The sequence below is a fragment of the Eutrema salsugineum genome, unplaced genomic scaffold (genome assembly GCF_000478725.1).
Source record: "Eutrema salsugineum unplaced genomic scaffold, Eutsalg1_0 scaffold_9, whole genome shotgun sequence".
In the NCBI taxonomy this organism is placed as follows: Eukaryota; Viridiplantae; Streptophyta; class Magnoliopsida; order Brassicales; family Brassicaceae; genus Eutrema; species Eutrema salsugineum.
In genome coordinates this window covers 492991-514248 of record NW_006256342.1, presented here as the reverse complement: position 1 = coordinate 514248, position 21258 = coordinate 492991, and the positions used below count along the sequence as shown (strand labels likewise).

At 37.8% G+C, this 21258-nt stretch overlaps 4 protein-coding genes across 8 annotated transcripts; all 4 read right to left on the bottom strand.

Annotated features, from left to right (window-relative positions):
- Positions 1 to 1026: 1026 nt before the first annotated feature.
- On the bottom strand, positions 1027 to 3922 carry LOC18009365 (probable protein phosphatase 2C 18). The gene is made up of 5 exons (XM_024155993.1): positions 3123 to 3922; positions 2199 to 2606; positions 1998 to 2115; positions 1694 to 1917; positions 1027 to 1604 (listed from the first exon to the last, which is right to left on the bottom strand). The coding sequence occupies exons 1-5, from the start codon at positions 3384 to 3386 to the stop codon at positions 1125 to 1127; spliced, it is 1494 nt and encodes a 497-aa protein (XP_024011761.1). The 5' UTR covers positions 3387 to 3922; the 3' UTR covers positions 1027 to 1124.
- Positions 3923 to 4664: 742 nt separating this feature from the next.
- On the bottom strand, positions 4665 to 9877 carry LOC18009374 (serine/threonine-protein kinase OSR1). Of its 4 annotated transcripts, none has more exons than XM_024150949.1 (22): positions 9445 to 9877; positions 9094 to 9273; positions 8741 to 8995; positions 8421 to 8545; positions 8253 to 8297; positions 8091 to 8172; positions 7950 to 8018; positions 7690 to 7860; positions 7525 to 7590; positions 7340 to 7408; positions 7160 to 7252; positions 6944 to 7011; positions 6596 to 6826; positions 6285 to 6415; positions 6094 to 6194; positions 5947 to 5991; positions 5685 to 5816; positions 5543 to 5591; positions 5375 to 5439; positions 5235 to 5296; positions 5091 to 5142; positions 4665 to 4963 (listed from the first exon to the last, which is right to left on the bottom strand). In XM_024150949.1, the coding sequence occupies exons 2-22, from the start codon at positions 9250 to 9252 to the stop codon at positions 4958 to 4960; spliced, it is 2076 nt and encodes a 691-aa protein (XP_024006717.1). In that variant the 5' UTR covers positions 9253 to 9273; positions 9445 to 9877; the 3' UTR covers positions 4665 to 4957. The 4 variants fall into 4 exon arrangements, with proteins under 4 accessions (XP_024006717.1, XP_024006714.1, XP_024006710.1 ...); XM_024150946.1 differs by lacking the exon at positions 4665 to 4963 and having other exon boundaries at positions 5073 to 5142; positions 9445 to 9507; positions 9600 to 9877; XM_024150942.1 differs by lacking the exon at positions 4665 to 4963 and having other exon boundaries at positions 5073 to 5142.
- Positions 9878 to 10301: 424 nt separating this feature from the next.
- On the bottom strand, positions 10302 to 13763 carry LOC18009297 (ubiquitin receptor RAD23b). 2 transcript variants are annotated; one of them, XM_024153133.1, is made up of 12 exons: positions 13553 to 13763; positions 13121 to 13282; positions 12585 to 12618; positions 12462 to 12500; positions 12293 to 12363; positions 11914 to 12082; positions 11690 to 11821; positions 11537 to 11602; positions 11259 to 11306; positions 11069 to 11178; positions 10877 to 10961; positions 10302 to 10781 (listed from the first exon to the last, which is right to left on the bottom strand). In XM_024153133.1, exons 2-12 carry the CDS (start codon positions 13183 to 13185, stop codon positions 10665 to 10667), a joined length of 936 nt encoding a protein of 311 aa, XP_024008901.1. In that variant the 5' UTR covers positions 13186 to 13282; positions 13553 to 13763; the 3' UTR covers positions 10302 to 10664. The 2 variants fall into 2 exon arrangements, with proteins under 2 accessions (XP_024008901.1, XP_024008897.1); XM_024153129.1 differs by having other exon boundaries at positions 10303 to 10781; positions 12585 to 12623; positions 13553 to 13757.
- A 5875-nt stretch (positions 13764 to 19638) lies between these two features.
- On the bottom strand, positions 19639 to 21144 carry LOC18009306. Its single transcript, XM_006389800.1, has 2 exons — positions 20269 to 21144; positions 19639 to 19971 (listed from the first exon to the last, which is right to left on the bottom strand). The coding sequence occupies exons 1-2, from the start codon at positions 21142 to 21144 to the stop codon at positions 19639 to 19641; spliced, it is 1209 nt and encodes a 402-aa protein (XP_006389862.1).
- Between the last annotated feature and the right edge of the window lie 114 nt (positions 21145 to 21258).

Below are 21258 nucleotides of genomic sequence, written 5' to 3'. Positions count from 1 at the left end.
TCGTTTGCTTTCAATCAATTTCCCTTCTCTTCCAAGTCAACTTAACGGTACCTACAGCATTACTGTCTCTTTTTTTCTTCTCAAAATACTTTGATTATTATAACATTTGGGTACAAATATAATCATTTCCAGTTACGTAAACTTAAGTTACCCCCCTTAAGCTCTGTTTTCTAATGAAAGTAACCTTCTTTCATCATTATGCTAAGACAGACGACAGTGGAAGGGTCTATATTTTATTATTATTATATTTAATTTAATTGGTATAACACAACAACATCAACAAAAAAAAAAAACTGAATTAGTGGAAACAGAAGAGAAACACATTATACATATGCAAAGAAACTCCAAGAAAAGAAGAAGAAGAAGAAGAAGAGAAACACTATATATATATATATATATATATGTATTGATATTATATAATATACATTCATAAAAATCATATTGTATGATTATATTTGGTTACATATTACATGGCATGATTAATAGAGATCTTACTACCAAGATAGTGTGGAACTTACAATAATAAGTAGGTCCTGCCACTACCTCCAAAATCCAATCGATCATAATAATAATTTGGAGTTACGCTATTCATTTTTCCATTTTTAGAGTATAATTTTTTTTTTTAAAGTAATTTCTAAATTGGGATGCTTCCATTATATACTTAAATACAACTATATGTTTTAACTGTATACTTAAGTAAAATCATATAGTAACAAAAATTAGTTATTTAAGTGATAAATTTTTAAATTGTAACAATGATCATATATTAAATTAAAATACGTATGATGACATAATAAATGAAAAATTAAAATACATATTTAATATTGAAAGGGAAATTTTTTTCACTTCTTCAACTCAAAATAATGAAAAACAGAGAAAGATGGAAGTATCCGATGTAAATAGTTTCTTGTTCGATATAGACAAAACTATGGTTGTGGAATTATATCTGCAATGTGAACAGTCTCACGTGTTATAGAAACAGAAGAGAAACACTTTATATATATATGCAAAGAAATTCCAAGAAAAGAAGAGGAAAAAAAGTTGAATATGAAAACAAAGAACATGGTGATCATATGAAGTGTTATTTGTTCGTGAATCACACAAGTCAAAGAGAACAAAGAAAATCAAAACCATTTTCTCCAACTAGTTGATCTTAGCTCACCAGAGAAGAACCTTGGAATACTCAAGAGACTGTTAACCCTGGTCAATCCTTCCAAAGCCGACCACTCTTCATCATCCTGTGCAACCGAAATACATTCCGCAAGTGTCATTGTCATCATCTTCTTCGACTCAATCCCGCAACTCTTGGGGGTACTTTCGTCTTTAACCGGGACAATCTCGTCCTCCTCCTCCTTGTGACTGATACTGACACTCTCCGTAGTGTCTTCTTGTTTGTGTAAAACTGCATTGCTTGAAACTTGCGTGCCTGGTGTTAAATCTTGTAGAAATAGGCAGACCACAGTACAGTCGTCGTTTTTGGATGTTGGATACCTGATTCTCCATGATCGAACCGCCGTGTCCACTAGAGCTCGAGCCGCTGTACTTGGACTAGGAGCTGAAGCAACAATCTCAACAGCTTCTTTGTTCGACAACACATCCCATACCTTAATACAGTTCAGAGACACATTCATTATTTTACAAGCTATAAAAAGATTTAGTGGCAAGAAGAAATGGAAGGTAGGTTTAAATTTACCCCGTCGCTAGCAAGAATTACGAACTCATCTCGTTCTGTTAGGCGGCGATAGTTGATATCTGGAACTGAGATTAAACCGTAATCTTTAAGACAAAAGTCGCCAAAAGCTCGAGCCATTGCTAAACCAGGTGAATCGCTGTTTGGTAACCAAACACGAGCTACCTCAGGCTCGTCTTGCAATGCAAAGACTCTTCCTTTACATTTCTGGATCCTCGCTGACTCACCTGAACGTACACATAAAGAGAAAGTAAGATAATATATATTTTCCCTCTGGCTTCTCAGATAGTTTAAGATCAAGACATACTTGGCAAATCGGGTTTTAAGTCTACGGTCAATTGTTCAGCAACCAAAGCATTGTCTTCGTCTCTTGTTGCAAGAACAGCTCTCGAGTCACCAATGTTTCCAACCACCAGATCCTCACCCTAATAGGAAATCGTTATGACATTTCCAAGGGATTAATCATATACAATCGATGAGATTGAAAAGCCAATCTAAGCAAATTTACCTGCTTGATCAAAGTGACTGAAGTTGTTCCGCTGCAGAAACAATCAATAGTTGGATGCATTTTCAGCTCTTTATCTATCTGCTGACAAGACTTGAGCAACGCGTGTTTAAGAGGCAGATACATCTCGGGAAGTTCATCGTTGTTCTCATTTGGATTTAACTCACACCATTGCTCATCCATACTAGTAACTACATACTCCCTTCTCTGCGCTTCTTCTTCCTCTGTCCATTTCATCTGAAAACCATTCTCATTCACTAAGCCGCTTTGTTCTGACTCTGAGGTCAATTTCAATTGTGTTGAGAGTGTGAAGGGCAATGTATCTCTGACTTTCTTCGCCACCATATGACCAAATGGTCCGTGTCCATCGAATACGCCACAAAACACGGTATCGTCTCTCGAACAAAAGTTCTGAAATTGATTTCGTTTTCACAAGTTATATTATTGTCTTTATATATCAATCTAACACTAAAAAGAAGTAAGAAGATATACAATCAACTAACTAGTGGTCCCCTGCAAAACTACAAGTCAAAGACTCAAGACAGCACAAGAAGAACACAAATGGCAAAACAAAGCCACCTCATTTTCAAAGCTCTAAGCTCTGTGATGGTCCCAAAAAAGTTGATATAGACATTTACCGTTCCAACTTTCTCTCACTTCCTAAGCACTAGCAACAAAAGAATAATGCAATCATGTTCTGAAGATCCATTTGATCTGCAACAAGAGACATTTGCAAGAAATCAAGTAGCTTTCCTCAAACATTGAACAGCATTTTCTCACCAAAATCCCTGAAGTTGATGGAATGAGGACAGAATACCCTAAACTGTTCTTTTCGAGTAGTGATCAAATCTGAGTAAATGGGTTGCAAAAACCGAGTGAAAAGATCAAACTTCAGAGAGAATATGAAGATTTTTTTTAGAAACGAACCTCATAAACGAGCATAGCGTCTTGATTGGTTCCTTTCTTCCCTTGCTGTGTGTAAAGACATGCAATTTTACTTGAACCGTTCGAAGTCAACCGACCCAAAACCTGTTGATTCCCTTCGATTTCGCCGCCGCCCTTTAAATCTCTCGGCCGCCGCCACCGTCCGGAGCCTAATCTCTCTTCCGCCGTCTCCGCCACAGAGGCGGTGGTGCTTGTTTCTCCTGGTTCCTTCCCAGTGGTCCTATCTACTGAGTAACACAGTCCCATTTTAAAAATCCGGAGAAAGAGCTCGAAGCTTTAAAAACAAGTTCAAATTTTTTTAAATCCCCGATCGAAATCTACGATTTTTGTGGGGGGTTTTGTCGGCAGATTTACGGTATAAACTCCTCGGCGAGTAAAGAGAAACGAAATCCAGAAAAGAGCTTATAAAGGCTAAAAAAACCGAGACTTGGCCTCTATGAAATCCACTACTTTAGCTTTAGCTTTAGCTTTTAGGACCTGGTTTTCAAAATTTTCTCGGGAAAACTGCAATTTTCTCGGGTAAAAAGACTCGCACTTTTGCATTGCAAGAATCAAAAAGGAAAAGAGAGATAACAGAACATCACATCTGTACAAAAATCAAATTCTTGTGAATTGATTTACGATTCGTTGAACAGAGTGACGCTAATACTAGCAGACCCACAGAGCCCAACGTTCACTTAATCCACTTCATCGTAGAGAAGCATGGTAAAAGGAAGTCGTGATGCAAAGATGAAAGAACAATTGAGAGAGATAGAGACGAAATGATCAGACAAAGGTCATAGTTTGGCCGCACGTGAGATCATCTTTTTTCCCTTTAGTTTGAGATTTTCCAATATTTTTCTGAATAATAATTGTGGGAAATTTGGGTTCTTGGCTGCATCGTACCCTCCATCACCAGAAATTTATCCTATTGCGCGTTGCCACGTGTCAGAAACTCGTATGCCCTTTGTCGTTTTACTGCGTCTAGTGTTTCAAAAATTTATATCTTTTTATTTTTTGTTTGGTTTTGTTGTGGCTCCTCTATTTAATAATTAGTTAATCAGTCACAAGGTCCCTTTCTGCCTTTATTACACCTAAATTCTAAATCTGAAAATTTAGAAAAAATAACTTTTTGTTCAAAGATGATAATTTAAGTTCCCACTTGTGTTAAACTTTTACAGATTTACAAATAACATACTAGTAAACGTTAATAATATTTAACTTAATTACTGCATTTAAGGTGTTTAATCTGGAATCGTTTCTGTTTATACAGATTGAACAGCTTAATGTTCATAAATCACATTATCTTCATATCTACTATAGGTTGTAGTCTAGGACACAAACTAATTTTTAAAAAAAAAAAAAACATGTACAAATTTGAGCATTAAAGAGAAGCAATTACGGCTGAAGATATAGAATTCACGGATTGTGTGTTGGCCTATGCGACACGACGACAAATCTTAGTTGTCCCATTGAGTTGGTGAGAGATGCATTCATTTACACGCATCCAAAAAACCTATAATCTATATCATCATATTAGGAAAAGCTTCTCAATAACCCTTTTCGTATCAATATTGCACATATCATTATGTTACCATGGATATAAAATAGCTACCATGGTACATAATACATATTCCTTAAACAAACCTAAAAGACTAAAAAAAAATTAATACAAAGTGATAGTAGGGAGTGATGTATTTATGAATCAAATTACAAAACATCTGAAAGCAAATCTTAACCTTCATTAGATTTATTATCTTATTGAAATACTTATTTGCTGAGGATGAATCAAACTTCTTCTACCGAGGCCCACACATCTTCTCGGGTTTCTTAGGAAATCAAACCTGGAATTTGAACAGGGGAGTATGAGTTTTTTTATAGTTGAATTGAAAAGTTTGCAGAAAGGATCTGTTAGAGATAGAATAGCTATCATTCGTATCAGGATCATTGTGTTTAGCTACGGAAGCTTACTTGGGCGTGTTCAGTTTTGTACTTCTGAAGCTCTTCTTCTGCACAAATGAGCCTATGGACACACGCGAAAAGAAGAAAGAAGGTTACAACCTGAGAGAGCTACACAAGGAGATGCTTTCGATGGTGGGAAACCGTCGAAGTTACCTCCATTGCAGCTCGGTTATATCGTGGAGCAACTCTTTCTCTCTTTCGTGTGCTGCTTCAAGCTGTGAATCAACAGAAGAACAGTTCTGCTAACTTCCAGTTCTTTGTAGATATGTGATTCAATGCAAACGATTACATACCATGGATTTCTCAGTAGGAGCTACAATAGGTTGTTGTACGCTTCCTTGTTCAACTGAACGTCCGTCTACAGTACAGAAATAAAGGAAATACAAATCCCGTGGCACGAAAAAACGTTATCAGAAGGGGGAATATGGACAGAAAAAAGAGTGAAAGTTGCACGAATTAACCTATCAACTCTCTGTAGGTGAGTACTTTCATCATATGCAGAATGTGATCCTGTTTATGGGACGATGTAAATTATGCAATGAACTTTATCGTCTGTAGTAGATGATAAGAAAGGGAGTAAAATCTAAGCACCAAAAGGCATACCCTTTCCACTATATTGGTTTGCAGAACCGGATACACCAGCGGGTAAACGTATGAGCTGGTTAGATTTGGTAACGTGATGTCAGATCCTGAAACAGAGGGAGGCAGAGAAGCAGCAGAATGTTGGCTGAGCACCTACATAACCACAAAAAAATGTTTTTTTTCTTTCTTTCTTTCACTGAGAAACCTTGAGATGAATAGTTGTGATAATAGATATTGATTGTTGTCTGCAGCTGATCAAGCTGACCTCGAAACTATTACAAACCTGCATGCTGTGACTCTTTTGCAGGATTGGAGATGGAATCGCCACCTGATAAAGAGAAATTGAATATGAATACAAAAGCAAACCTTGAAAACGTGAGTGAACAAACAAGAAACCACTTGAATCCCCTTCTTCCAAAAAAAAAAGTACCTTGTCTATGTCGAGATTTTCAGAAGTTACTTTAAAACGCCCTCTTTGCTGCACAACTGGCGGCTTTGATTTGTCTTCAGAATCATCTAGGCTCGTTGATACTGATACACCATTTATATAATTAGAAAAGCATTGGTCCACAAAGATTTAGATTGGATTAAAAAGTATATAAAAATTCTGTAAATACTTACCTGCTGCTTTTGGGGGTTTAACAGTCAGTTCTGTTGGTACTACTTCATCTCCTCCCACTGTAGGATGTGTCCCATTGCATGTTGAGCCATTTTGAAGCTGATCTTGGGCTTTATCACTGGGAATGAACAGACTGGTTAAAAATTCAGTTCAGTTGATATGAGCTTTGAAGTCAATTTTGATGCTAGAAAAAAAAGAAAATCCAACCTCAGGATTTCAAAGACTTTAAGATGCAGGTAACGGTTAGACAATAAGAGTGGAAATCTGAACAAAACAAAGCTCTTACAATAGCAGTACATGTTGAAGGACTAACCTCTCTCCTTTATTAGGAGCAACATTTCTATCTGCCAATCCACAGCTCCCTGCTAGAATCTCTGTTGGTTGATTGGTTGGGATTGATGTGGAATCCACTGATTTCCCATTGATTGCATGTGTACTAGCAGCACCGGTGTTACTTGAAGATAGATCCTCATGACGGGGAGAGGAATATACGTAGTTATCATAACTGGGGCTGGCAAGACTTGAATCATCATCAGATTTATCCCTGGCCAACCAAAATATTATTTGCTGAGTTCATTCACCTCTGGGAGTTCCAGATAAGTAGATAACGAAATGAAAGTTCCAAACAGAGATCAACAGAGAGAAAGATTAGGAGATGAACCTTGCGATACTTAAAGTTCGGTGAATTAGGGGTTGAAGATACTTATTTGCTACTTGACCAATCTCCTCCTGCAGAGATTAGATTATAAAGAACCCTTAAACCTCGACTAAATAACAAACAAATATGAAAACAAGGAAACTCTCTATCTCTGGAAACTTCCAGAACATTTAGCAATTTGTACTCAAAAAGCTGAATTTTCTTTATACAAGAGGACACCTGAATTTCCGAATCTTGTGAATCTAGAGCCTGCAACGAAGTTGTACTTCCCAATAAACTGTTCTCCAATAGGCCACAGTCTATGTCCTGGATCTGATGGAAATAAGAACATCATAATATAAAGCACAGTGAGCTTTAGAGTTGGCTACTTTTATGGTTTAGAGGAGACCAAAGTTATACCAATGAAGCCTGGGCTTTCATATCATCGAGATTGAAATTCCACCCGCTGATACCTCTCTTATACTCATTCTGCATGTTACTATGATAAGAGGTTAAAGGCTGCAGAACAATTGTAACTGGAAACCAAAAGTCAAAGATTTAAGCATAAATAAACAAAGCCAAAAGTTGGAACTGGAAACAAGAACCTGCGACAATTCCTCCTTCTCTCCATCCGCCATTTTCTCTTGTGCAAGCATATCTTCTTCCTTTTTCTGCATGTAGAAAGCATATCACCATCAGTTTTCGTCATAATATGCTGATTGATAATATTGAACAGCTATGGAATATCTAATTAGTTCTACATATCCAACCTTTATTGCCTGAACGCGATTAACAAGATCTGGTAACCCATCCAGAAGTTTTCGTGCAATGTAATCGCTTGACCTCGCTTGCTTGAAAAAGGAATGCTTTAACAACTTTTTCGCAGATGGGCGTTTGGAAGGGTCTTTGACTAGACAACTGGCAATCATCTGCTTGAAGGACTGAAAATACAAGGAAAAGAGGCAAAATTGAGACGACAATAAGCCAACAATTCTGACCAGAATGTATAGTTTTGACACCAAGAGTATACCCTAGAAAACTTCCTATCTCTTTCATAATCCAGCCCTGGTGGTGCATTTTGCAAGGTCATGAGCAGAACCTGAAACCATATTTGTTTTAGATTGAACTAAAGATTTTGGAGCTGAAATCGAGATATCACAAAGCTATGAACCTTCATTGGTGGATATTTAGAGAAAGGAGCGTGGCCATGTGCAAGCTCTAGCCCAGTTATACCAAACGACCAAATATCAGCCCTGGAGTATATGCTCCAAATCAGAAATACTATATACTCCTCTAGTAAAGATTAGCAAATAGAAAACGAGGCCAAACTAACTTGAAGTCATAACCATGTAACTGCTCCATGACTTCAGGTGCCATCCTGTGAAAGTAAGAAACACCAGGTCATGCACATGAGAACAAAATTTAAACTGTTAAAGTCCTCCAACCTCAGACACAAAAAAAAAAAGAAAAAAAGTGTTGGGGACCACCAACTAGCACTTACCAGCAAGGTGTTCCAACAAATGTGTTCCTCGTCCGTTGCCTATCACCTGAATCAAAGAGACAGGCAGATACACCAAAGTCTCCCAGCTTTATTGCACCTCGAGCACCGAGCAGAATATTGCCCGCCTGAAATGAAGGCAGGATAAAACAATCACGACTAAGGATAATCAATATGGTGTCAATACTATTGTTTATCAAGATATCAGAATAGGAAAGTTAATTCACAGCATCATTTTGATAATGAACAGTGTTCATAACTTGAAAATTACAATGTAAGCTGAGCTAAAAGAATTGGCAAATAGAGGATATCCGACTACTGACTTTGACATCCCGATGTATGTGGCCATGCTGATGGAGATAGTCTAAGCCCTTCAACGCCTCACGCAATATTGTGGCTATAATAGCTTCCTCAAAACCATCAGGATATGCAGCTTTCAGAATGTGAAGACATGAACCACCAGACATGTATGGCATGACGACCCACAAATTATGTTCACTAACAAAAGAGCAATGTGATTTCAACACATTGGGATGGTCAACAAGCATCATCGTCTGCGCTTCACGAGAAATGTTGTTCTGCCAAAAAAGAAAGAAAACGTCATTAGCTTAGCCAATGGAAACAAAAAAAAAAGCCAAAACGAATCATCAAGCAAAGAGAAGAAAGAATCAATCACCAGATCGCAGTTATCTCGTTCAAAATCAAGAATCTTAATAGCAACGACTTCATCGAACGGAATGCACAAAGCACGATGCACCAAAGCACTGACACCTTGCCCGATCACCTCGTAAAGGGTGTAATACTCTGGCCCTATCGGATACTTCTTCTTCTCCATTGTCTCTGGATCCTTGTTTCACTAAAATCAAATCACCAAAAAAAAACCACTCAATATCTAATTCCAAATTCCAATTCTGCGAATCAGCAACAAATTTGGCGAGTTGTGACCTGAAACGATTTTGGAATCAACTTTTTGGGGATATGACCACAACAACAACAAAAGTTGCTTGGATCCTAATTCAAAGTTTACCTGGAATCGAGCAGCGAAAACTCAAACGCAGCTGGCAAAAGTTGCTTGGGTCTTAATTCCAGTCTACAGAAAAAAATTAATTAAGGAAACAAATAAGATTCAAAATACGTAATCTCGTCGTCATTAATTATTATTCGCGTAAGGATTTTTCGTACCGGAAAAATCACGACATCCATGAAAAAATAATCAGAAAACAAATTAAGAATGATTAATGAGAACGAGTGAGAGAGAGATAAGATATCGTGCTGATGAAGATATCGATGATGTTCTTCTGGAACGCCCCTTTTTCTGCTTTTTCGTTGAACTTTCTATCAAAAATTTCTCGAGAAAGATATTGAGAACGAGAAGGAGAGAAGGAGAGAAAGAGTCACAATCGGATCGCCGCTCAAATGGAGAGAAGCTTTTTTGCTGTGAATATTGTTAAATTTGGAATCCCGCCACTTTAGGTCTCTTTCTGCTTTTTTGCCCTTTTCTCTTCTTCCTCCGAATTTCCTTATTTTCTCCTATTATTTTGTAAAATCAAACAAATATTTCAATATTATCCTTAATTTTTTGTATGATTATATACCAACTAATGGACTAAAAAAACTAATCGTCTACGTTACATCTCTTAAATATTCGACCTTGAATAAGATAATTACGAGGTTAAAATTTATATTACTAGTTTTCTTGTTCTAGTGAAATCAACCGAATCCAATACAAATTATCTTATTCAAGGTCGAATAGTTTTGCTATTCAAAACTACTCAAAATTTGTATCAAACCAGAAGGTCATCGGTTCGCCTGAACCAAACGAAACCGGTATGCCCAGACTGGTACAGGTTCACCACTCTTTCAAAAATCGGAAAATCCGTGAATTGTCAAAAATCACAACAACATAGGAACAATGTGGTTATGATAAATATCTATTACACCTTTATGTTTATCCCTCGAGAATAACGTGATCTCTCTCTGTTTCTTTTACACAAATATCTCTCTATCACAAACGTCACAACCGCGCAAATCGTATGAAAACGCAAACGGAGAAATGTAAAATTCAACGAAATAAACCCAAGTCAGGAGTGAGAGAGAGAGAGAGAGAGAGCAAATCCCACACAGTAACTCTCAGAAGATAAATAGATATCCAACAGAAGGTGGAGACTGGAGAGGTAAGAAACGAGGGATAAAGGTAGCTGACATGGCCAAAACTTTTTCAAAGAAGAGAGAGATTTGTTTTGGAACTCAGTCTTCAAAATCTCCTGAGTTCTCCAATAGATAGTTAGCTGCCAATTCCTCGTTACGGTCACATGCGAGGAAGGCTTCTATAACTAAGGCTCTATCAAATCCCATTGCCTCGAGCTGTTAGAGACGTGAAAGACAATGTGGTTAAGAAGGATTCCAAAAACAAAACACAAGAAAAGTGACAACAGTGTTATACAATTAATGGTGCTTACCCGTTGAATCGCTTCTTGCTCTGCTGGCGTGACGTTAATGGCATGTGGCATTTCGGGCTCGGGTTGATCGAAAATGTCTGCATCCCTGATGGGTTTTGTTTCAAGTTTTGTGTATCAGCAGCATAAATAGTTTAATGAAATGTTGACGGACTATGGAACCTTAGAATACGATAAACAGATTAGAGGACTCACCCGTCAGATCCCTCATAGGGCTCGTTTACTAACTGAAGAAACTCTGCCTGATTCTCTTGGATTAGCCTCAGAAGTTGAGGGTTTTGCTTTCCAAGTTCCTGAAGCATGGGCTGGACACAAGACGCTCAGAATCAGTGACAAGGCTTACAAATTACCATGACCAGCATAACGAAAATTAGGCCAGTCTTACCTGGAGAATTTGAGGGTTGGAATGGACCATGGTGCGTAGTTGTTGGAACTAATACAAAATACCAAATACAAGAGAATGAAATTCACCAAAGTTAGAGAACAAACAGTCAAACCATGTAAACACATCTAGCGTATCATCCCTTGTTAGATTGCTATAATAGTTTTTAATATTTCCGCTTAAGGATGTGCTTCTAGATGCCCATCTTTTCATATCCATAAGTGTTTACTCAATATCATGGCTTCGCAATGAGGAGAGATGCGGAAAGTTAGAATATCAACCTGATCATTGTTTCTAAGAAATTCAAGTGTCCCATGATCACCAGTGCCAGCAGCAGCAACTGTTTCCTGGGATAATTAAACCATAAAAGTGAGAAGGTAACACTGGATAACTCTTTTGGACACACAACAAAATACTAATAAATATAACAATACCTGAGGGAATAAATCCAAAGGAGATGAGTTAGGACCTCCAGATGCCGGTGCGACAGGGGCTGCACCAGATCCTGCCATCTGAGCCACAGGTGCTGGCACAGGCACAGCTACTTCAGCATTTTCAGGAATTCCCTACAATTTAAAAAAACAACAACAAAAAATGTCAGTAATATCATCATCTAAAACTACCCCTAGGAAATTATTGTCACAGAGGGAGCCCGTACAGAGTACAGATAATCCACTGCTCTCTCAGGGTTGTTATAAGCTGCACGAAGTGCACGAGCAACTGTTTCTTTGTCCCAGCTTCCACCACCCATCTCCATTAATTGTTGCTCGACACTGTTGCCACTAACCAATGTTGAAGCAGCTTGTCCATAATTGTCAGTCTGTGCCCTGCCACATACCATTCAACTGTGGAGGTATATAGTGTATCGATGAAATCCAGAACAAGTAAGCTATACAACATATGCCAGAGGTCAAACATGGAAAATCATGGAAAACCATAAAAGGGGGCAGTGGGCAAGACCCGCGGAAATTAAAAAAAGAAAGAGAGTAAAAAAAATTCTTCTCCGAAGAAGCTCATTTCTCAATAATAAAACTTACGCTGGTTGTTCTTGAGCATGAATAGGTGAAGCAGGCACAGCTGTAGACTGGGTTGTAGATGTGGCTGCAGGCTGATTATCCAGTACGAGCTTGTATTAAAACAGCCAACGGAACGAGCTGCCCATTGCATATTTTCAAGAAGTAAACAAAAAATATGCAAGAAAGTTACCTTAGTCGAAGATGTGGTAGACGTAGTAGTGGAAGCAGGCTGTGAAATAGAAGGAGACTTTTCCACTGAGAATTAACAGACTAAACCAGTGATATGCAAAAATATGAGAAATAAAGAAGCTACCTGAGCCGACGACTGACCAGCTGAAGCTGCAGTTCTGCTCTACAGTTCATCATAACCAAAGGTAAAGAAAATGTCAGTGCTATGACAAGGTAAACGTTTCATAGCAAGGAAAATGAGCATGAAAGAGACATCTAGCAACACATGCCTAAGGAAACTAATTTATCACCTTTTATCCTTGTCTAAGAGAGTCCCGAGCAAGACCAGAATATCCAATGATTACAGTTCTTCTCTTAGTATCTCTTGAAATATGTCATTGTTTAGGAACTAACTGGCTGATGAAATTTATGTGTATAGGAGAAGGATTTCACTACTGATCTAAGCTACCACTATAATAAGTCATCCAAGTTTGCATGGTTTGACTGTTTGTTCAACAGATAAGACCCGTATCCAAGTCATCCCATGTTAACACATCAAATTTGGTAAGAGCATCTTACAAGAGGATGAATCTTGTCCGTTGATATAAGCTTGTGACAAATGGAAATAACAAGGCTGAATATATGAGATAAAATAAAATGGGGATGTTTGAATATAGTTACCTTGCTAAGCATGACGACAAGAAAACCTTCCTCGGAAACCTTGTTCTCCAACAAAGTAGTTTCATCTTTCAAAACTTTTCCATTGTGAATCAACAATTGCTGCCCACATGGATAATTGTTTTTGCCTTGCGAATCCTCTATATTCTTCTTCACCGCCATTACCTTAAAAAAACAAGCACAACAACATGCCCTTGAGATTTAATGATCCACAAAAAAAAAAAACTGAAGACTAACATTTATCATAACAATCACCAAACCAGATTCATATAACAGAATGACTCGCGAGTCATAATTTGAGCAGCTAGGAAAAGCTATTCAACACACAAATGTCAAAAAAAAATTCGCTCGACATTGTGGATCTGATGCGAGAAGCCTATTTTGTTCTCTCTCTACTTTGCTATAAAAAATTAGTAAGAAAGGAGGAGAGCTAACCGTATCAGAGGACTGAACCCTAATTTCAAACTGACGACCCATGAGAGTCTTAACGGTGAGTTTCATCGTTCGGTATAATGGACGGCGCTGGCTCGTTATAAATTTCCCGATGAGAATCAACGGCGGAGACAGAGAGCGAGGCACTATTGGAGAGATGGAGGGCGACGCTACAGAAAAGCCGACCCGTAGTTGAACAACAAACAGTCTCTTCTATTAAACAGTGAGTGCGTATCGGATTTTAAACGCGGCAAGCGCGAGAGAGATGCAATCCACGTGACACATGTCCTCACAAAATAAACTAAGGGGTATTATTGGAGAGTTGATTTATAAAGATTTTTAGAATTTAAGATTTTATAGTTATTATTTCGTAGATTTTTATATTCTTAATAGATTCCTCTGTTATTCATTTAAAGATTATAAAAATCAATTGTTATTGATATGATGATTTTTATAATCTAATCAAAATCCATTGTTATTCAAAAAGTCTGCATTTAAATGATTCTATGATTCTGTTATAATCTAGTGTTATTGGCATAATGATTCTTTATAATTTAATTCATAAATCATGATTCTCAAAATACTACCTATATCTCTTGGATTCTCAAAATCTGTCATATTAAAAAAATCTTAATAGATTGTTTAAATCCATAGAACTCTCTCTAAATTTTACAAATCCAACAAAACTCTTAAAAATTTGACAAATCTCATGATTTTTAAAATCAACTAAAATCTTCATAAATCTAACTCCTAATAACCCCCCCTAATACAGTATATAACTCTCCGGCATGTGTCTTCATCTTTACGGAATTAGACTCTCTTTATATATAAGGGAGGATTACTACACTAACCTTAGAAAGTATCTATATTACTGGTTCGAGGCACTTTTATTTTTTTTACAAAACTAACTTAGCATACCCAAAACACCCTTTTCGCCTTTGTTGAAAAAAATCTTATTACGAAAATGCCATTACTTTTTTAATGCCACGTAGGCAGATTTATGCGCTCAAAATTTAATAAGTCTACCAAGCAATGGCGGTAGACTTATGAAAATTTGGTCAACGCAGAAATTTTGTTGGTAGAGTTATTAGGGCGATGGTAGATTTATTCAAGAGTTGGTAGAGTTTCTAAATGTTGGTAGACTTTTCTTGGTAGAGTTTTGACGATGAGAGGTAGATTTATTATGTTTCGATAGATTTGTTGTTATGAATGGCAGACTTGTCAAAAGTTTTGGTAGACTTGTTAACAAAAGCGTTGACTTTCTCGCATAGTTGACTTTTTCGATAGATTTATTGACAATGAAGTAGATTTATTTTCTGAGTTGGTAGACTTATTTCCTTTAGCGGTAGATTTATGTGAAAAAAGTTGTCAATACGTGCGGTAGATATATCTGTTTAATGGTAGAGTTATATATAGTTGGTAGAGTTTTCGCTATTGTAGTAGATTTGTTTGACTTGTGGTAGACTTATTTCACTTAAAATTCATTCCGGTGAGTGGTAGATTATATGTTACATGAGGTAGACTTACAAACTGTTGGTAGATTTATTTGTTTTGTGGTAGATATGTTTGTTTTGTGGTAGACTTATATTTTAAATAAATTTCATTCTGATTTGTGGTAGATTAATAATGACATGAAGTAGACTTACAAGATGTTGGTAGATTTGTTTGTATGTTTGGTAGAGTTTATGTAATCTGGTAGACTTATCGGCCGTATGGTAGACTTTGTGAAATAACAATGTGGTAGATTAATTAAGTTTGGTATTTACAGAGTTAACCTTGATCTGGTAGACATATGACATGCTTATGGTAGACTTGTTTATATGGTAGAGTTATTTGTCATATTTGAGGTCGACTTAGTAGTTAATGTTTGGCAGACATTTGACTTTATGGAGTAAAATTACTTTTTTGTCCTAAAAGAATTGTTCTATCTACAAAAAAACCTACTGTTTGGTAGACTTATGGTTGCAGTGTTGTACGTCTTGCAATTATCGTCCATATGGTAGACTTATGGTAACGGTAACCATAAACTGTTACCAACGAACCGTCGCATCGATTTAGAGAACTTCTCTTGATTCATTTCCCAACGAACAGTCGCATCGATTTCGAGAGCTTCTCTTGACTCGAGTTCTCTTGTGAGTTCTCTAAATCGAGACGATTCGAGTTCTTGTGAGTTCTCTATAAATACGACAACCGAGACGATTCATTTCCCATCCCGATTTTCCTATGGCGAATCTCGAGTCGCTTCCTTCTGATCTTTTGTACGAGATATTGTTAAAAATATCTTCAAACTCGTATGCGGATCTTTGTCTTGCAAAAGTTTCGTCAAAAACACTTAACAACATCTCTAACAAAGCGGGTTTTCTTAGGAATGTTGATTTAATCAACATTATCTTGCCGTGGAAGTGGGATGTTCATGGAAGGGTCGGTGCATTCTTCAGTCGGTGCTTGGCGGCAGGAAATCCATCCGCCCAATTGCGAAGAGGTTTATCGCTGATTTTCTTCGAACATAGCCTCCAAGCAGGGTGTGATTTCATTAAAATGGCATCAGACAATGGATTTCTCATGGGTAAGTACTGCCACACTATGTTACATCTAACCATGGATGGCACATCAGAGGTATTCAACTCTGTTAAAGCTCTCTCCCGGGAAGATGCAAAGAAAATGAGATTGACAATGGAAAAGATCTTCATGCCTGCGTTCAATTTCCAGAAGCCCGAGGAACTGGTGGAAATGGTTTTCCAGGCTTATAAAAAGTCTTTAAGTACAAGGATTTGTGGTTGTCTCAAAGTACCAGACATGCAATGGATGGGAGATGAATACCTGCTAGAGACGTATGGGGATTAATTTTGTGAATCCTGCTTCTGGAAATTGGAGTGTGCCAATTTCTGGTGGGTAGTACCGTCGCTTGCTATGGATTGGCCACGTTGATTGCATCAGTAGTTGTACTTTCATGTTTGTTGAAAGACTTCTGTTAAGTAGATTTGTTTTTATTATGAAGTAGACTTATATGAAAGTAATGTTGTGTTAAGTAGATTTATGTGTTATTCATTTCGAAAGCTATTAATTATAACAAATCTACCAACAATATAATATAAGTCTACCATTCGTTCGACTGTAATTGGGAACATGACAAGTCTTTTACAACAAATCTACCAACAATATAATATAAGTCTACCATTCTACTTAATATAAATCTACTAAACATAAGGAAACAGACTTGTACTTAACATATACGCAATGGCTGCAAACACGAACAGCAACGCCAGCATCAAGTAGTGGTCACCTCTGGCGTTTTGCTCCGTCATCCAAACAAAGTCGCCTTGAAGCCGGAGTATCTCATCTTTCATTTCCGGAATGTCTCCGACCAAGTCATTGCATTCCATAGACCTCTCCAATGACTGAAAACGATTCTCCAAACGCATGAAACGAGGATCAAAAGCTTGAGCCCTGCTAAGCTCTTGCAATTTCTCCTTATTTTGCTCAAGGCCAATCTTCAACCGTTCCAATTCCTCTGTAACAGCCTCATCCCACCATTTCCAAATATGGTCTGGATTCCCCTACATACATCAGGCCAATCTCATACATTAAGTATCACAACAGTTAACTAAAGATTAACAAATGGATATTTTTAAGAAAACTTATGACAAATACTCAAGCTATTTACCTTCTTCAACCAGAATGGACAAGTGTTGTACCTACGGCCAGGTGTTGCGGGCGTATCACCAGGCATTGATTTGAGGATCATATCCCGACCACAAAAACACTTCTCTGGAATCCCAAAGTCCCCAAAACCCGACCACTTTAACATATCCATTTCCGGCTCTTCAGAAGAACTGTCGCTATAGCTCGACATTGTCTGTGTCGATAACAAAAGTACTAAACAACACAAATCAAAATAAAGAAAAGTCTACCATAAAAGAAAAGAAAAGTCTACTATAAATGAAAATACCTAAACTCTACTACATATTTAAAAAGTCTACCACTCACACAAAAACTAGGGTTTCTGGGTTTAGGCATACAGGCGCCGATAGCCGAGAAACAACCTTTCGACGACGAAATAGATGCATTTTATCACTTTTACTAAAGCAGGATGACTTTTTCATTGAACATTAACCCCAGCAATGATAGAAAACTCCAATAATCTATAACAAAAGTCGTTTAATGCTATGAACACTAAATGTTTACCGCAGTTATGAATGTTCATACCAAATAATGTGTGGAACCGACAAAGCGAAGACGTCGCTATTACCGTTTGAACTCGCTTATGTCGCAAGACCAGCAGATTTATATCGAAACTCGCTCTTAAGTATATGTTTTCTGCTGGGTTTTCACCTGCTTAAATATACTGTACTTTAGGAGGTAGATCTATAAACAGTACAAGTACATATGTTGGATTAATGGTAGACTTAGTCACCTATATGGTAGATTTGTTTGTAAATTGTTAGATTCAATATCAATGTGGTAGACTTAGTTATCGGGCAGTGCGATTTTACCTTTTTGCCTTGTATGTATTGTCTAAAGTACGGAACAAAACCAGAGTCCATCTTCAACCTCTAGGTTTCGCCGTCGAGCTGTTAAACTTGGGATAACTCTTGCCTGTAGATTTTTTCCTCTCTTTTTGCAACGACATCTCCTTCTACTTCGATCTTGTGCCTCTTATCCACTTTTATATTCATGGATCAAGTTGTTTTGGTTTGTGATAACTAGGTTTTAAAGAAAACGAGGTGGGTCTTCATCGTAGATCAGTCCAGAAGATGTAGTATTATAGGGATAGACCGCAAAACGTCTTTTGTCGATTTGGTTGAAATCGCATATGAAGATTTCGGGTTGGATCAACATCTTTATGAGCTTCAGTTCAGCTATATGTTGTCGTCTGAAGTCCGGCGGAAATTACCTCTGGATACACCTCCTGTGTTTGTTGATAATTCAAGACAGCTGCAGAGTTTTTTGCATCAATTCCAGAACGAAATAAACGGTTCGTTTATGTGTTGAGATTAAAGAAAAAGTTCAGAAGGGAGTTGTTGATGAAGACGAAGATCGAGATGCATGTCCTAGTCTAGTCCCTGAAGAACAAGTGCGCCAAGATCGGCCGCAACAAGGTGTTGAAGTTGGACAAGACGAAGAAATGCATGAAGAAGAAGATCGAGATGCATGTCCTAGTCTAGTCCCTGAAGAAATGCATGACAAATTTGTCAACCAGATTTGATGGATGTGAAGATCCTGATGGTGCAAGTTCCGGTGACGAAGAGTACGGTAGACGTGAGAAACATCCAGATGGTGAAAGTTCAGATGAGGAAGAGTCGCTAAATCTACCACCGAAGAAAAGGGGACCGACTACAATTCCCGACTTTCAAAGTCTAGAGCTTTCATCTTTAGACTTAGCCATTGGCCAGCGTTATGAAACATAAGAGGACTTCGAGATGCGACTCAAAATTCTTTCCATTGCTCACAGATTCGACTACAATGTCGATCATTCGAGTAAAAAATTGCTAACTGTTAAGTGTTGGGTAGATGGTTGCAAATGGAGGGTTCGCGCTTCAACTGTTGGGAGCAGCAAATGTTTTTGGGTTAAAACTTATACTCGAGAACACACATGTTCTGTGACTGTGCGATCACAACGCACCCGCCATGAGGTTCTAGGCCGTCTATATAAGGACTTCGTCGGAGGTGTTGGCCCAAAAGTCTTACCAAATCACGTCGCCGAAGCTCTGACAAAACGATATAGTATAAAGGTATGTGGTAGAGTTATATTATTTCTCTGGTAGAGTTATTATCTCTTTTAGTAGACTTTTATTATTTTTGGTAGAGTTATTAGCTCTATTGGTAGACTTATTTTATTTTTTGGTAGAGTTATAAGATTATTTGGTAGACTTATATTATTTCTTTGGTAGACTTATATAATTTATTTGGTAGACTTATATAATTTATTTGGTAGAGTTATTATCTCCTTTGGTAGACTTATATAATTTTGTGGTAGAGTTATTATCTCACTTGGTAGAGTTATTATCTTTACGGTAGAGTTATTATCTCACTTGGTAGAGTTATTATCTTATTTCGTAGACTTCACTATATTATTTCTCATTTTCAGGTTAACTATTATTATCTTTCCTCGCCTCTCTTTCCCTTCTCCTTTTGCTTCTCGGAGTTGAATCCGTTGCTTCAGCCTCTTTCATTTTCTCTTTCTTTTTCTTCTCCACGCGTGGAGTTTCCAACTTCCTCTTCGACTGTTTCGGCGTTTGAACTGTTGCATCGCCATCTACGTTTTTGGGAGATTCCCAGAACCCCTCATCCAAGCTTCCATCCAGAATATCGCATATCATGTTATGCACCTTTATATCGACGTCTACACGTCGGGGTTCACCTTCCCAGACAGGATATATTTCCTCCAAGGGCTTCACCACCATTAGATGTCTAACCCGAACCTGCCATGCCATAGAAAAAGATATTAATAAATCTACCATGATATTAATAAATCTATCAAACTGAATCAAAAACTCTACCAAAATGTAAAAACTCTACCAAACTGTACAAACTCTACCAAAATGTAAAAACTCTACCAAAATGTTAAAACTCTACCAAATTGTAAAAACTCTACCAAATGTTAAATTCTTCCACATTTACTAACTCTACCACAAATTGTTGTATAATAAATAACTCTACCAAACACTAAGCTATTATCAAAAACTCTACCAACTAAATAGCTGCTAAGGTACAAGTACCTTGTGGTCCTCAGTTTCACTCTTATCCATCTCCAAAAGAGTCTCGAAAACATAACGACACCGTGATGAAGTCCACCTAAGAAGAGGAACAACTGAGTCATCTACATCGGGGCGTATTTTCCCTGCTCTCTCAGCCAATATAGGGATGCACTCATAACCCCAAACAAGCATTGCTTGTACACATCCGTGGAGAGTGTATTGTGCTCCCCCCAAGTTAGCAATCTTGATGGAATAAATTAGTTCATGGAATCCATAATGACCCCACGGCTGTCTCTCGAAAGCTGCTTCATCCATAACTGTTTTGGCTAAAGCCAACGGGATTCGACTGTTGCGGTGAAGTCCCAATACGCCAACATGCAAAATGAAAAGCAACGCCAACATCTTCTTCTTCTCAAAATTCCATGCTTGGCAAGTTTTCATCTGAGCTTTTAACTCATTCCAATTAGGGCCTTCCCCACCTCTCACTCCAATCTCGGCCCAAAATTCGGTGTGATCTATTTCCAACTTGTCATTGGGATCAATTGCGTAACAGTTTAGCCCCGTGATTTCAGCATACTCTAAGAGTGAAAATCTAACCGGGCGACCTCCAATAAGAGTCCAGAACTCATGATTCCTATTCACCTTCAGTTGGTTGCTCACAAAATACTGAACCGTCTTAGCACTCCATATGAACGAAGTCAATGCAAGCTTCAGTAGCACGCCAACTTGAGAATTATTCATGATGTCGTTGTAAATTTCTTCCCCAAGGTGATCCCTGATCATCATGATGAACTCATGAAGCTTGCAGTTATGATGACAACTCTTCTTCAGCAGAGGAGATTTGCCTTCCGGGTACAATCTTTGGGGATAATCCTTTGAGCCGCTAGCTGAAGCCATGTCTGCAAACAAATAAAAACATTTAAATCTTACAAATCTACCACACATCAAAACAAATCTACCATGAACAAACACATGTCTACCAAACTCGACAACCTGTGCTTGCTTGTGGCT

What these genes read in the sequence shown, in the direction of transcription:
- LOC18009306 (XM_006389800.1), bottom strand. Translation starts at nt 21,144, where the DNA reads ATGGCTTCAGCTAGCGGCTCAAAGGATTATCCCCAAAGATTGTACCCG. An exon ending in GTGAAACTGAGGACCACAAG is followed by an intron (nt 19,972 to 20,268) that starts GTACTTGTACCT and finishes ATGGCATGGCAG; the next exon opens with GTTCGGGTTAGACATCTAAT.
- LOC18009297 (XM_024153129.1), bottom strand. Translation starts at nt 13,618, where the DNA reads ATGAAACTCACCGTTAAGACTCTCATGGGTCGTCAGTTTGAAATTAGG. An exon ending in CTACCACATCTTCGACTAAG is followed by an intron (nt 12,364 to 12,461) that starts GTAACTTTCTTG and finishes CTGGATAATCAG; the next exon opens with CCTGCAGCCACATCTACAAC. An exon ending in CCAACCCTCAAATTCTCCAG is followed by an intron (nt 11,179 to 11,258) that starts GTAAGACTGGCC and finishes TCTTGTGTCCAG; the next exon opens with CCCATGCTTCAGGAACTTGG.
- LOC18009374 (XM_024150942.1), bottom strand. Translation starts at nt 9,252, where the DNA reads ATGGAGAAGAAGAAGTATCCGATAGGGCCAGAGTATTACACCCTTTAC. An exon ending in CACAAGATTCGGAAATTCAG is followed by an intron (nt 7,012 to 7,159) that starts GTGTCCTCTTGT and finishes TAATCTCTGCAG; the next exon opens with GAGGAGATTGGTCAAGTAGC. An exon ending in AAAATCTCGACATAGACAAG is followed by an intron (nt 5,992 to 6,093) that starts GTACTTTTTTTT and finishes TCTCTTTATCAG; the next exon opens with GTGGCGATTCCATCTCCAAT.
- LOC18009365 (XM_024155993.1), bottom strand. Translation starts at nt 3,386, where the DNA reads ATGGGACTGTGTTACTCAGTAGATAGGACCACTGGGAAGGAACCAGGA. An exon ending in CTTAAAACCCGATTTGCCAA is followed by an intron (nt 1,918 to 1,997) that starts GTATGTCTTGAT and finishes GTGTACGTTCAG; the next exon opens with GTGAGTCAGCGAGGATCCAG. An exon ending in TAATTCTTGCTAGCGACGGG is followed by an intron (nt 1,605 to 1,693) that starts GTAAATTTAAAC and finishes AACTGTATTAAG; the next exon opens with GTATGGGATGTGTTGTCGAA.